The sequence below is a fragment of the Merops nubicus genome, unplaced genomic scaffold, assembly GCF_000691845.1.
Source record: "Merops nubicus isolate BGI_N331 unplaced genomic scaffold, ASM69184v1 scaffold1682, whole genome shotgun sequence".
Taxonomy (NCBI): Eukaryota; Metazoa; Chordata; class Aves; order Coraciiformes; family Meropidae; genus Merops; species Merops nubicus.
The window spans coordinates 38544-51216 of record NW_008595421.1 but is presented as its reverse complement, the minus strand read 5'-3'; the positions used below and the strand labels follow the sequence as shown (position 1 = coordinate 51216).

Here is a 12673-nt window from a genome sequence, read left to right as displayed (position 1 = left end):
CCCTGGGGTATGGAGAGGGATGAAAAGTGAGGAGGGAGATTTTCATGGAGGGAGGAGTGTTGGTGCCTGTGTTGCAGGGCAACAGGAGAGCTTTGGAGCTTCCTCTGGGGCCTGGAGATGTCCCACAGCTCACACAGGCACCCAGAAATCCTGGCCTTGCTGTCTCCTCCTGCTGATGTCCCCTTCCCATCACCCACACCACAGATCCAGAGGACACGGGGCCGTGTGCCGTGGAGCAGGCAGCCCTGGCACAGGGACATCCCCTCCTGATTTCCCAAAATAGCCCCTGCCAGCGAGTTCTGGCCCTTGGCTCTGGCACAGCCACCAGGCAGATGGTCACAGGAGACAGCTCAGGTATGAAGGCAGCTCCTCCACGTTCCAACCCCTCCCTTTTCCCTCTGCTTCCAGGCAAGGAAGGGGCCGATTAGCACAAAATCCATGGCAACCCGGCGGGCAGCCTCGGGCCCAGCTCCTCACTGCCTCCCCTCCCCACCTCCCTTTGTCTGCTCTTGGCACATCCCTCAAGCCCTGGCTTGCTGCTCTCCTGGCTTTCAGAGGGAGCAGCTTTTGCTCTCCTCCTCCCCTCCGAGCAGAGCTGGCTGGGGACAGAGGATGCAGGTTTCTCCCCACCCCTGCAGAAGACTTACCTGTAGGAGAGAACTTTGCTCCTTTCCCTGCCCCACCAGCGTTAGGAAGGCCACTGGTGCCGTGCAGGGATGCTCCCTGGGAGCCAGCAGGGAGATTCCAAGGGTGAGCCAGAGCTGCTGAGCACGTGAGCTTGCAAAAACCAGCCAGCAAAACCCCTGGGGAAGCTCCCTGGAAGAAGCCAGCGGAGGGGTTTTATGCTGTCAGGATTCAAGGCTGGTTCTGGAGGTGGGTAAACAACCTGGGCTGCCACCTCCAAGCAGATTGCCACCTGCAAACAGCCCGCTGGGAAAATAATAAGGCTGGGGCTGCAAAATTCTTCTCAGGAGCCAGGTGGCAATTGCAGATCAGGGTGTTCCCCTGAGAAAAGACCCTTCAGTGACAGGCAGGTGAGGTCTACTTTGAGGTTAACAGTTTGCAGGCACTCCTGCATGTGTTTCCCCTCTGGGGAACCTCTGGGACCTGCAGAGAGGACCAGTAAGAGCCTGTGATCAGCTTCTGGGTGACCATGACTCACATGCAAGGCTAGAGGTCTGCAAGGGCAGCCTGCTGAGGACAAATCCCTAGGAACAGGGGACTTTGCCACCTTCCCAAGCCAAAACAGGCTGGAGAGAATCCTCTCCCTCCCCTTCCCTCTCTGAAATCCTTCTATCTGATCCCACTCCAGATATGAAAAGAGTTTTGCCTCTTGAGCAGCCCTTGGATCCACCCATGTCCTTCTCAGCTCAGCTTCCTCCAGGGAAACAGCCTCTGCAACGTGTGGAACCCCTGCAGGTTCCTGGACGTGCTGAACTGGATCTGTGCCTCTCAGGGGCAGCGTTGGCACCCTGCTGCTGCCAGGGTCCCCTGACTTTCCCCTCGTCTCCTTAGTGATCACCCTGGGAGACTGGGGGCAGCTCCTGAGGAATCCTGTGCTGGCAAGAGCCCCCCAAAGCCTGGCCAAGCAGCCCAACATCACAGGACTGCAGAATGCTGGGGGTTGGGAGGGACCTCTGGGGATCATCTGGTCCAACCCCCCTGCTCCAGCAGCTCACCCACAGCAGGGTGCCCAGGGGCACAGCCAGGAGGGTTTGGGATCTCTCCAGAGCAGGAGACTCCACAGCCTCTCTGGGCAGCCTGGGCCAGGCTCTGACACCTCCACAGGAGAGAATTTTCTCCTCCTGCTCAGACAGAACCTCCTGGGTTCCAGTTGGTGCCCGTTGCCCCTTGTCCTGTCGCTGGGCACCACTGACCAGAGTCTGGCCACATTCTTGTGACCCCCCCACCCACGTTTCTGGAGCACTGCAGGAGGAGCTCAGATGTTCTCCTCGTCTCAACATGCCAACGGTCTTCCTGAAGCCAGCAACGCCTCTTCCACTTGGAGATAAGGAAGAGCTCTCAGCCAGGGCTGGCTGGAGCCCAGCGCCAGCACAAAGAGAGCTTTGTACCAGCAGGATGCACGAGGGGATGGGGCAGAGCTGCTCTCGGAGGAAACCAGAGGCTCCTGGACAAAACGGGTCCCTGGGGAGAAGCAAACAGCAGAGTCTGTCTGTCTTGGCTTCTCGTGGAGATGGGGGAGAGCTGAGCTTGGGAATTAATCACCCACAGGCAATGGAACCACCGAGCAGGGAGAGGAGAACAAAGAGGTGGAGGAGGGAGCAGGGAGGTCGGAGGGAATGCTCCATGGGTGAGCTGAGAGCTTAGGGGCATCCCTCAGATCTGCTGGGCTTGGACTCACCCGAAGCCTTGTTTCCTACAGCTTGTGATGCTCATGGCCAGGCTTGAGATGATCGACTCTCCCCTTGGTAGGAGCAAGGGGAGAGGAAGGCAGCATGGTGTCAGGGGGAAAGGATGTCCCTGTGGTCTCTACAGGAGTGAAGCCCCTGGGCAGGCTGGGCTGGATGTCTGGCCAAGCTGAGGACACACAGGCTGGTCTGATGCTTGGGGAGGGGGCATCTGCAAAACCCACCTCCTACAAGTGCTGTCTGAAGCACTGCAGCTGAACCTTTGGTGAACTGTTCCCCAGCAGTGCCAGGTCCCCTCTGCCCCGTGTCCCTCACACCACATCTCCATGGCTTGGAAACCCCTCCAGGGGTGGGGACTCCACCACTGCCCTGGGCAGCCTTTTTGGGGAAGGAATTGTTCCTCAGGCTCAACCTCAACCTCCCCTGGGGCAACTTGAGGCCACTTCCTCTTGTCCTGTTCCTTGGGAGCAGAGCCCGACCCCCCCCTGGCTCCAGGCTCCTGTCAGGAGCTGTGCAGAGCCAGAAGGTCTCCCCTGCGCCTCCTTTTCTCCATGCTCAGCCCCCCCAGCTCCCTCAGCTGCTCCTTCACCCCCTTCCCCAGCAGCTCCGTGGCCCTTCTCTGGCCACGCGCCAGCCCCTCAAGGTCCTTCTGGGAATGAGGGACCCAAAACCGACCCCAGCATTCAAGATGTGTCCTCCCCAGAGCCGAGTCCAGGGGAACAATCCCTGCCCCTCCCCAGCAGGGTAGCCACTGCTGGAGACCAGCCCCTGCTGCCACCAGTTCCTGGCCATGGTTTGGGAAGGTGCTGCTGGTACCTGCCAAGGAGCACGGGGCTGGTTGTGGGCTCGTCCATCACTCTCTTTTCTTTGCTGGATGGACACAACGTGTAATTCCACTAACAGCACGAGCTGCTGCTGAGGAGTTGAGGGCTCCTGACCCTCTCCTCTCCTTCTTACTCCTCTCCCATGTCTTGTCACACGTTTGGTCAGCCGTGTGGGGAGCTGGAGTGATGAACCCATCTGGGTTTTAACTCATGTGGCTAAACCATGCAAAAAAAATCTGATGTATGAAGTCAATCCTGTCCAACCTGCAGTGACAACCAGGGTACCTGCCATGCTTGGGTCATCTTATGGGGGACAAGGAGATAAGGCTGGAGGGTGGTTAGCAAGGAGGTAGGATCACCTCAGTCACCTGGAAGAGATGCAGGCTAGTTCCAGTGAGAGCAGGACTGGCCCTGGTACTAACCCAATTTTCTAGGAAAGAAAAACCTGTACTATCAGTGTCTGTCTCCTCACTAGCACCCTTGCCTTCCTCTCACTAATTATTGAGCTCATCAGCTGTCCTGGATCAATATTTGTCCATGCCCAGCCAAGTTCTTGACCTGCTGCTCACAAAGATGGAGGAGCAGAGGGCAGTTTTGGTCAGGGGTGGCAGCTTGGTCGCTCGTAGCTGTGAGATGACTGGGCTGGCATCTGGACCAAGGCTTGAGGAGACAAGGAACTGAGGACTCTGAACCTCAGGAGAGTGGACATCAGCTTATTTGGGGAACCATGAGGTTGCTGTGAGGGGAGAAGGTGTCCAAGACAGCTGCTTGATTGTTTTAAAAGAAGCCTTTTCAGGGCTTGGGAACAAACCCTGGTTTTACACATGAAAACCAGGAATTCCAGCAACAAAGCCTGCTGGGCTAATTAAGAAGCTTCTTAGTGAGCCGAGCTGCTTAAAGGGAGCACACAAGGAATGGAAATAAGGCAAGGAAATGAAAGAGGAGTGCAAATGCATTGCTGGGGAACGTGGGGATAAAAGCAGGAGGGCTAAAGACCAGCTGGAGCAAAGACCCACCAGAGATGCTGAGAGCAACTAAAAAAAGGGGGGTTGGAAGTATTTTAAGAGCACACTTGAGGGAAAATGTGGGTTGATTGTTGGATGAGGGAGCAGCCTGACAATGGATGATTATGGAAAAGGTTTAATGCCTTTTTTCCCCCCTCCTCCTCAGTTTCTATAGGTCAGGCTTGCTCCAAGCTTCAACACTTGGGAAGGAGAAGAGCCAGCAGTGGGGGAAGGGAAAGGTTTGGGGCTACTTCATTAAATGTATTTACATCTGTGAGACTGGATGATGTCCATCCTGGTGCTCTGAAGGAGCTCTCTGATGTCGTTGAGAGGCTGCTGCCCATCATCTACAAAAAAAAACCCAGTGTCTGGTCTCTGTCCACCCATTGGCTGGCTCCAAGGGTTACACACATCTTAAGAAAGGGAAAAGGAGGATGTGGAAAGCTGTAAAGGTCAGTCCCACCTTGGGCCCTAGACTCATCATGGGGCACATCCTCTGGGAATTGATTTCTGGCTCTGTGAGGATCAAGAAGATGGGGAACCAGGGACTCCAAACTACAGGGCCTGATTCTAGGGAGACTGCAGAAACCAGTGTGGGACCTGAGGGTGAGAGAAAGCATACAGAGGAACCTGCTTGTCTTCTTCACTGGCAATGACTCATTTGTGGCCAGGAAGAAGGGCTGCATCTGAGGCATGAAGAAACCCCTTAGTAACAAAAATCATAGAATGCTTTGGGTGGGTCTTCTGCTGACCCAACTGAGAAGGAAATCATCATCAACAGCAGCCAAAGCCCTCCCTCCACTCTTCAATCATACACCAGTGACCCAACGGGCCAGACCACTGGAGGGAGTAATAACAGCAGAGTCAGCTCTTATAGAGGTGGTTTCTTGCCCCACCTCCAAGTTCATGTGGAAGTTGGGGGCATCTGGTGGTGATCTCCTCATCAGTCCCCACCCCAGGCTGGTCAGCCCCTGGGTGAACACCAGTAAGGAGGGTTCTGGCTGTGGGCATCATCCCTATGCCAACTCTTATTCAGGGCTGGGGGTTTAACCTCAGCAGTCCAGTGGGAAGAGACATTTAAAGGTGTAGTCCAACCCCCTGCAGGGAGCAGGGACATCTGCAGCTAGAGCAGGGTGCTCAGAGCCCCGGCCAACCTCCCCTGGGATGGTGCCAGGGATGGGGCAGCCACCACCTCTCTGGGCAGCCTGGCACAGGGGCTCAAAACCCTCAGAGTGAAAGCTTCATTCCTTCTCTTTAGTCTCAATCTCCCTCTTTTAGTTTCAGACCATCCCCCCTTGTCCTGTCCCAACAGGCCCTGCTCAAAAGATTGTCCTCATCTTCCTTCTAGGCCCCCTTGAAGTACTGGAAGGCTGCAAGATGGTCTCCATGGAACCTTCTCATCTCCAGGCTGAACAAGTCCTGGTATTTAATCCTTTCCTTCTCTGCCAGAGCCCTGAAACACAGAAGGACCCACAACAGAGGGGCCAGTTTCACTTTGCACTGTGATACATGCCAAACCTCATGCCCTGAGATCACTCCCTGCCCTTGCTCATCCCAAGGCAACAGCTGGACAACCTCAGGGAAGACAAAGAGCCCCTGTAGGACCCTGGGCTTGCTGTGGCTGGCTCAAACTGAGCCAGAAAACTCCTCCAGAGAGGTGCTGGATGCTGCTACTCATCCCCATAGGGCCCCTGGAGTGTCCTTCCTCCACCATCCTCTGCTCCTGCATGGCAGGGAACTGGCTGAGAAATAATTCCCTTGTATTTTGCTGATTGCATCTCATTACCAAGACATCTAGGGAGCATCCTGGTATCCTTGGGACCATCCTGGTATCCTTGGGGCCATCCTGGTATCCTTGGGACCACTGCTCAGTTCAGGCTGGCAGCTAACAAAGATAATTAAGATTTTATAGCCACCTTTCTTAACGAGCTGGCCAACCCTCCCCATGGATGTAAGAGGTCTGGGGTCCTCTGTCTCTATTGGGAGGGCTTAGAAGAGACCCAAGCAGGGAAGAACTTCTGCAGGACTTCACTACTCACTGTATTTGCACTAGCAAACCCAATGGCTGAGGAGCATTTCCTGGTGCTAGAGTTCAGCTGGTCCATGGTCATCACAGCCCCTGGCATGGTTTCTGCATGGGACAACAATCCCCAGGCAAGGTCTGGGAGCTTGCATGGGCCAGGGACCATGCCTAGGATGTAGTTTGGCTGTGGCTGTCCTGTTTTGACCCTGGCTTCCACTAAATCCTGAGCCATTCCTGTTGGTTGGTTGAGTTGGTGCTAGCTGGGCTGGACCAACATTATGCCAGGAACCAGACTGACAGTGGAAGGAGCAGAGCCAAGCCTTGGCAAGCCACATGCCCCAGCCATTGAAGCTTTGGGTGGAACTGGCAGCACTGGAAGAGGAACAAGGCAGGCTAAGAAGCTGCTGCTTTCACAAGATGAGTTTAATAGCATTAAGAACTTGATCCCTCTGATCTGGTTAGAAGCCTTGCAATAATCTTCCCGTTTTAATTCACCTGCAGGACAGACTTTTGTCTAAATGCCCAGTCCCAGCAGCTCCCAGGGTGTCAAAGTACATTCTGACCACACCAAGGTGCTCACATCTCAAAGTCCAGAAGGTCCTTGGCTGCCTCTCAGACTGAGCAGCCACAGCATGGGGCACCCCAGGGCTCGTTTTTCACCTTCTAATCAGAGGATAATTGTTCTAAGTACCTTTCTGGGGTGGTAGGAAGGAGCTGACCTTTGCAGAGCTCCACAGAGCATTTTGAGCAGCATTCCTGTTTTTTTCCGTTGAGTTGTCTCCTGAGCTCCCCAGGCTGCAAGCCAAAGCAGTTGGGGAAACTCCCCCTGCCCCCCTGAGCGACCTCCATCCTAAAGAAACCCCCCTGTAGCACAAGGCGTTTTTGGAGCAGCTCCTTCCTACTCTCATTGTTCCCGGGGAGGAGAGACAAAGATCTAAGAATGCAAAGCTCCTGAAACCCCTCCAGAAGGCTGAGATTTATGAGCAGCCTGTTCCAACTGGCAGAGGGAAATTGTCAGTGGAACAAAAACATTGTGTAATAACCCCTCCTCTCCTCCTCCTTCTTCCCCTCTTACTCCTCCTCCTCCTCTCCTTTTGAAAGACAAGCAGGGGTGGGGGATGATGAGGATGGGTGCATGGAGCTGGTCTCTGGGTCCTTCTTCATAAAATAGCTTGAAAGGATGAGAGATGAAGGCCTGAAATCAGGAGTTTGCCCCCAATCTGCTCATCACTTACCTTCAGTTCCATACCCAACCCTTGCAGCTTGGGGCTGAGCTTCACAAGAGCGAGTGGCACCATCTGAAGCTCCTGGTTGTCCCCTGGTCAGAGATGGGGAGGAGGTGCTGGTGTTATTCAGCTTTCCAGGTTTCCTGGGTAGCACAGAGGCCAGTGAGGATTTCAGGAGCAGTTTGTACATCCTTGGGTGCTGCTCCTCCACTGGGCTGCTGCATGGCTCCTCTGGGCTATAAGAAGGGGTTATTCTCACCCCTCTGCCCTGCCCTAGGGAGGTCGTGACTGGAGTGTTGGGTCCAGTTCTGGGCTTCCCAGTTCCAGAGAGACAAGGAGCTGCTGGAGAGAGTCCAGCAGAGGCTGTGGAGATGCTGAGGGGCTGGAGCATCTCTGTGCCAGGCCAGGCTGAGAGCCCTGGGGCTGCTGAGCTGGAGAAGAGAAGCCTCAGAGGGGATCTGAGCAGTGCTGAGCAAGAGCTAAAGGGCCCCGGGGGGCAAGAGGCTGGGGCCAGACTCTGCTCAGTGGTGCCAGGGACAGGACAAGGGGCAACGGGCACCAACTGGAACCCAGGAGGTGCCACCTGAGCAGGAGGAGAAACTTCTCTGCTGGGAGGGTGGCAGAGCCTGGAGCAGCTGCCCATATAAAGAGGTTAGATTGTGAGAGCTGAAATACTGTTTGGCACAAGCAATATGAAAATTCAGTCCTGAAGTTTTTAAACACATCATTCCCTGGCTTTCTGGTGTGAGTGGGACCTGCTGGGGCATTTCTGTGAGGACACCTTTGCTGGGTTTCATTAAAGATGATATGGAGACAACCGTGGGAGATGTTCATGACACAAATGACTAATTATATGGTAGCACTTCCCAGTGTGATGAGCCTAAGTTAAAATGTGTAAAATTGCTTTGTGCTTCTTCTTAACTGACCCAAAAGAAGCCAAAAATCAAGCTGGGCCAATTCATTTTTAACTGATTTCTTCGTGCTGAGAAATATCTAGAGCTTGAGGTTGACTAAAACTTCAGGGAATGGGTCTAGTTGGATGAATGGTCCATACCCACCAAAAAAAGAGAAAGTGGAAAGGTTTCATGAAGTCTTATTTGAGGAGAAATATTTTGACTGTTCACAACAAAACAATATGTGACTAAAAATTAATACTTTCCATTTTAATTTAGAGATTTTTAGAACTCTTTTAAGTAAGAGCAACATGTAACCAACTACAGCTCTCCCCTCATCCAAAATCTGCATCGAGCTTTTTTTTTGGAGTAAGAAAAAGTGATCTGAAATTTGGTTTGGTGATCCACGTGGCATCACATTAAAAGGTATTTTCAAGATTTACTTTAGAAGCCTCCACCTTGATTGCCCCCAGCCTTCCTCTGCAGGCATCAGAGGTCATCTAGGAAAGGGGACATGGCTCTAAGTCACTTCTACAAGGAGAGGAACGAGCACCCAAGGGCATGAATCATCTCTCTGCAGACAGCTGAGGCTGGGACTCTCCTTTCCTGGGATTTTGTGCTGGGAGCAGTGACCTGTGCTCATTTCTCAAGGTCCACCCAAGTTGTGGAGGATTTGGTTTTTCTAAACAAAGTCAAGCAAGGATTAGAGATACTTCTAATTATTTTTCTTCTCTAGCCTGGCATATTTTTAAGTGCCTGGCCCCACTTTTATGGCTCACTGTGGACCACTCAGTGGCTGACAAAATAGCACCTAAGAGTGATTTTCTTCTCTTATTTTTGCTTCCTTTCCCATACATTTTTGTCCAAATAGTTAATAAGTGCTCCCACCTTAATTTCTTCCCATCTCCTCACACTGCAAGGCACAGAAGTTGCTGGAGGAGGTTCCCAGTGATGTGTGGGGATAGAAGAACCTGACTGGAGTCTTTGCACACATGTAAACCTTGAACACACCAGACTGGTGCTTCCCCAACCTCTCTCCAGGAAGAGCTGGAGCCACTGAACACAGAGAGAGAGAGAGACCACGGGCAGGAATCAATGCAGACATCATTTTATAATTAAAAAAATTGTGCATTTCAACAACCAGCTGGCAGTTACAACCATCCCCCATCCCACATAATGCAGAAACCACGTCTGGAACCCAGACAGCTGATATTTCTAATGCCACGTAGAGTGACCTCCTAAGACTGTGCTTGTACTAACCTCCTGCATTCAGCTACCACACAAAAGCTCAAAGACAGGTCCACCTACAGCAGACTGATCCTAGAGAGAACTAGTCCTCCTTTTCTGAGGCAGTATTTTCACTGAAAGGTCATCGTTGCTCTCTTTAGATTGAAAATGCCTCTGGAAATCAGGGGGGGACATGAATTGTTTTATTTTTTTTTTGATAAAAAAGTAAACAAAGAAGAATTGTGCTGACTTTTTCAGGATGTCCATGGGGAAATAAGGCTATTTTTCTACTAGAAAACTAAATGGCATTGTTGTCTTGTCCAGAGGCCAGCTGATAGTCTGGCCACAACCCCATGAAACCTTCACCACCTGGGCAGCACAAGATTCAGCACCCAGGCATGGCACTGAGTAACTTACTGGTATAGACAGAGCTCTTACTGGTGTAGGCAGTGCCCCAAATACCTCCTTCCTTAGCAGAAAGAAATGACACTCAGTGAGCTTTGAAGTGGAGGCGGCATCACTGAGAGGTTCTGGACTATGGGAGATGGAGAACTGAACTCAGCCCCAGAGTCCCCAGCCCCACAGGACTGTGAACCCCTTTGGGATGTCTCTTTGTTCCTCCCACGGAGACCTGTGGAGGCAGAAGAATTGTCTTCCCTGCACTGACCCAAGCTCTCTGTGGAAGCCCCAAGTCTTGAAGCCTCATTGCACCTTCCCAGGCACAGCAGAGTCTCATTGGCTTCTGGTTCACCTCACGTGTGGGAACTAAGACAAGGGTCCACCACTCAGCCTCGTGACAGAGGCATCACATGCACACACACGACAGCTTATGCAGACACACACAGCTCACAGCCAGCCAGGGACAGGCCCATCAGCACGGCCACGTGGCTTTCAGCTCAGCCCTGGCTCCTGGCTCCTCATCCCCCAGGGCTTGGGCTGGTGCTGCGTGGACACAGTCAGGTTCCTTCAGCCCCAGAGCTCTCTGGGTGGAGAGCAGAGCTGGGCTGGGGCAGTGGGGTGAGGGGTTGTACCACTCTGACCCAGTCAGGAGCAGGGTCAGCACAGGAGGGATTGTCCAGAGTCACCCCTACTCCCTCCAGACAACCTGGCGTGGCACGTGTCCCAGGATGGCCATAGCTGGACCTCTTGAGGACCTCATTGGGCTACACCATGGGTGCCTCAGCCCTCTGTGCCACATACAGGCAGACGTGCAGCTGGGTGCACTGAAAGGCAAGAAAACAGAGCACCCATCTTCCACACTGGCCAGCAGGGAGGGGACCCTGTGTGTTTGCTGCAGGTCCAGAGCTCATCACAGCAATATTTCTCCCTTTCATTTCATCAGGCTTTATGCTCACTACAAAAGACAGTCCCTTTTCTCCTCCTGAAGTTCCTTTCTCTGATGGGTGCGTGTTGCTACAGAGGATCCAGGCTTTGCTGGTGCTGCTCTTGGGGGAATGTCAGCCTGGGCTCGTTGCTCTGCTAGGAGATGTCTTGGGTGTCAGTCACCTCCTGTGCCTCGTTGCTTCAGGGAGGAACCACAGGGTGGCTTGGGACCACTGCTGACAAGATCACAAGGGTGTATTGCTCTGGGTGTAGCTCCTCGTGACACACAGGTGGCTTCTGGCCGTCGGGGGGTTTTTGGATAAATGTGTCTGGTCTGTCTGTAATTTAAACCACAGGCACAACTGAGCTGGAGTACACTGGGCTCAATGGAGCAAGCCAAAAAACGCCTCTTCTCCCCACTTCTTGGGGGTGCATATCACTTCACTCATGGTCCCTCACCTGTTGGGAGGGCTCCTTTCCACTGGAAACCAGCTTCCCACCTGAAATATGGACCCTGTGCTTGGACTGGCAGAGCCTAAGGACTGATGTCCAAGGAGACGTCCACCACAGAGTGACTTATTTTCTGAAGAGATGACTCTACCCTGGAAGGAGATAAAGGGGACGGGAAAAGGGATTTTGTTTTCCTTTGTGGCTGATCTTTGACCCCTTCTTTTGATTTCTGAGTACAACCAACCACACTGGAGCCGTGTCCTCTTAGTTCCTGTGGGGGGAAGAGAAGGAGAAGGGACTTTGCAAAGGAGCCTAAGTGCACACCTTGGGTTCAGATGCTCTCCACGCTTCCCCCGGGCAGGTCCTCTCTTCTTGACGAGCATCTCTGGGCCACCTCAGAGCCCAGCTCTGCTGCTCGACCCTGCCACCAAGACCAGCTGTGGGTTCCCTCTTTGCTCCTGTTCCCTCTACTCCTCCTTGGCCTTTTTTCACCCAGCCATCAGGTGGAGAGAGCCGTGGTGCTGCCCATTGCTCTCTCTCTTTCTCCCCCATCCTTCCCTCTTCGTCCCCCCTTTCAACACAGCGAGAACCGGCGGGAGTTGATGTTCATCTTGGTGACCCCGATGAGCTTCAGCGGGGTGGAGAGGCTGAAGGAGCTGACCAGGGGGAAGTCACAGAAGAGGTCGGAGAGCTCATCCCTCTCCTCCAGCTCGTAGGTGGCGTCGTTGAGCATGCGCTGGTGCAGGTGGCAGGTCTGCTCGATCTTCAGCTTGTTGATGTCCCCGCGGAGGCGCATGAGCTGCCTGGCCAGCTGCTGGTCCTGCAGGCGCATTTCTGCCTGCAACACAGGGGGGAGAGGGGGAGAGGAGAAGGTCTTGGAGAGGGCACAACAGATTCGTGCTGCTCCCTGAGAATGGGAGAGGTAAGGCGGCTACGGGAGCTGCCCTGCTGTGAGGAAGCACAGAAGGGTTTGGGTGGGAAGGGACCTGTCAAGGTCACCCAGTGCAACCCCCTGCAGGGAGCAGGGACATCTGCAGCTAGAGCAGGGTGCTCAGAGCCCCGGCCAACCTCCCCTGGGATGGTGCCAGGGATGGGGCAGCCACCACCTCTCTGGGCAGCCTGGGACAGGGGCTCAACACCCTCAGCATCAACAATTTCTTCCTTATATCCAGTCTAAATCTCTCCTGTTCTAGTTCAAAGCCATCACCCCTTGTCCTGCTGCAGCAGATCCTGCTAAAAAGTCTGTCCCCATCTTTTTGATAGGCCCCCTTGAAGTCCTGGCAGGCCACCAGCAGCAGTACTGGCAGGGCCCTCGGACCAGGGGGGGGGGGGGG

General features: G+C 53.7%; 1 protein-coding gene across 1 annotated transcript in view; it reads right to left on the bottom strand.

Annotated features, from left to right (window-relative positions):
* Positions 1 to 11882: 11882 nt before the first annotated feature.
* The window catches only part of FAM167A (family with sequence similarity 167, member A), a 9242-nt gene continuing 8451 nt past the window's right edge, over positions 11883 to 12673 (bottom strand). Inside the window, exon 2 of the mRNA XM_008936025.1 lies at positions 11883 to 12177. Coding sequence (XP_008934273.1) covers positions 11914 to 12177 — 264 coding nt within the window. The 3' untranslated portion in view covers positions 11883 to 11913. The remainder of the gene's footprint in view (positions 12178 to 12673) is intronic.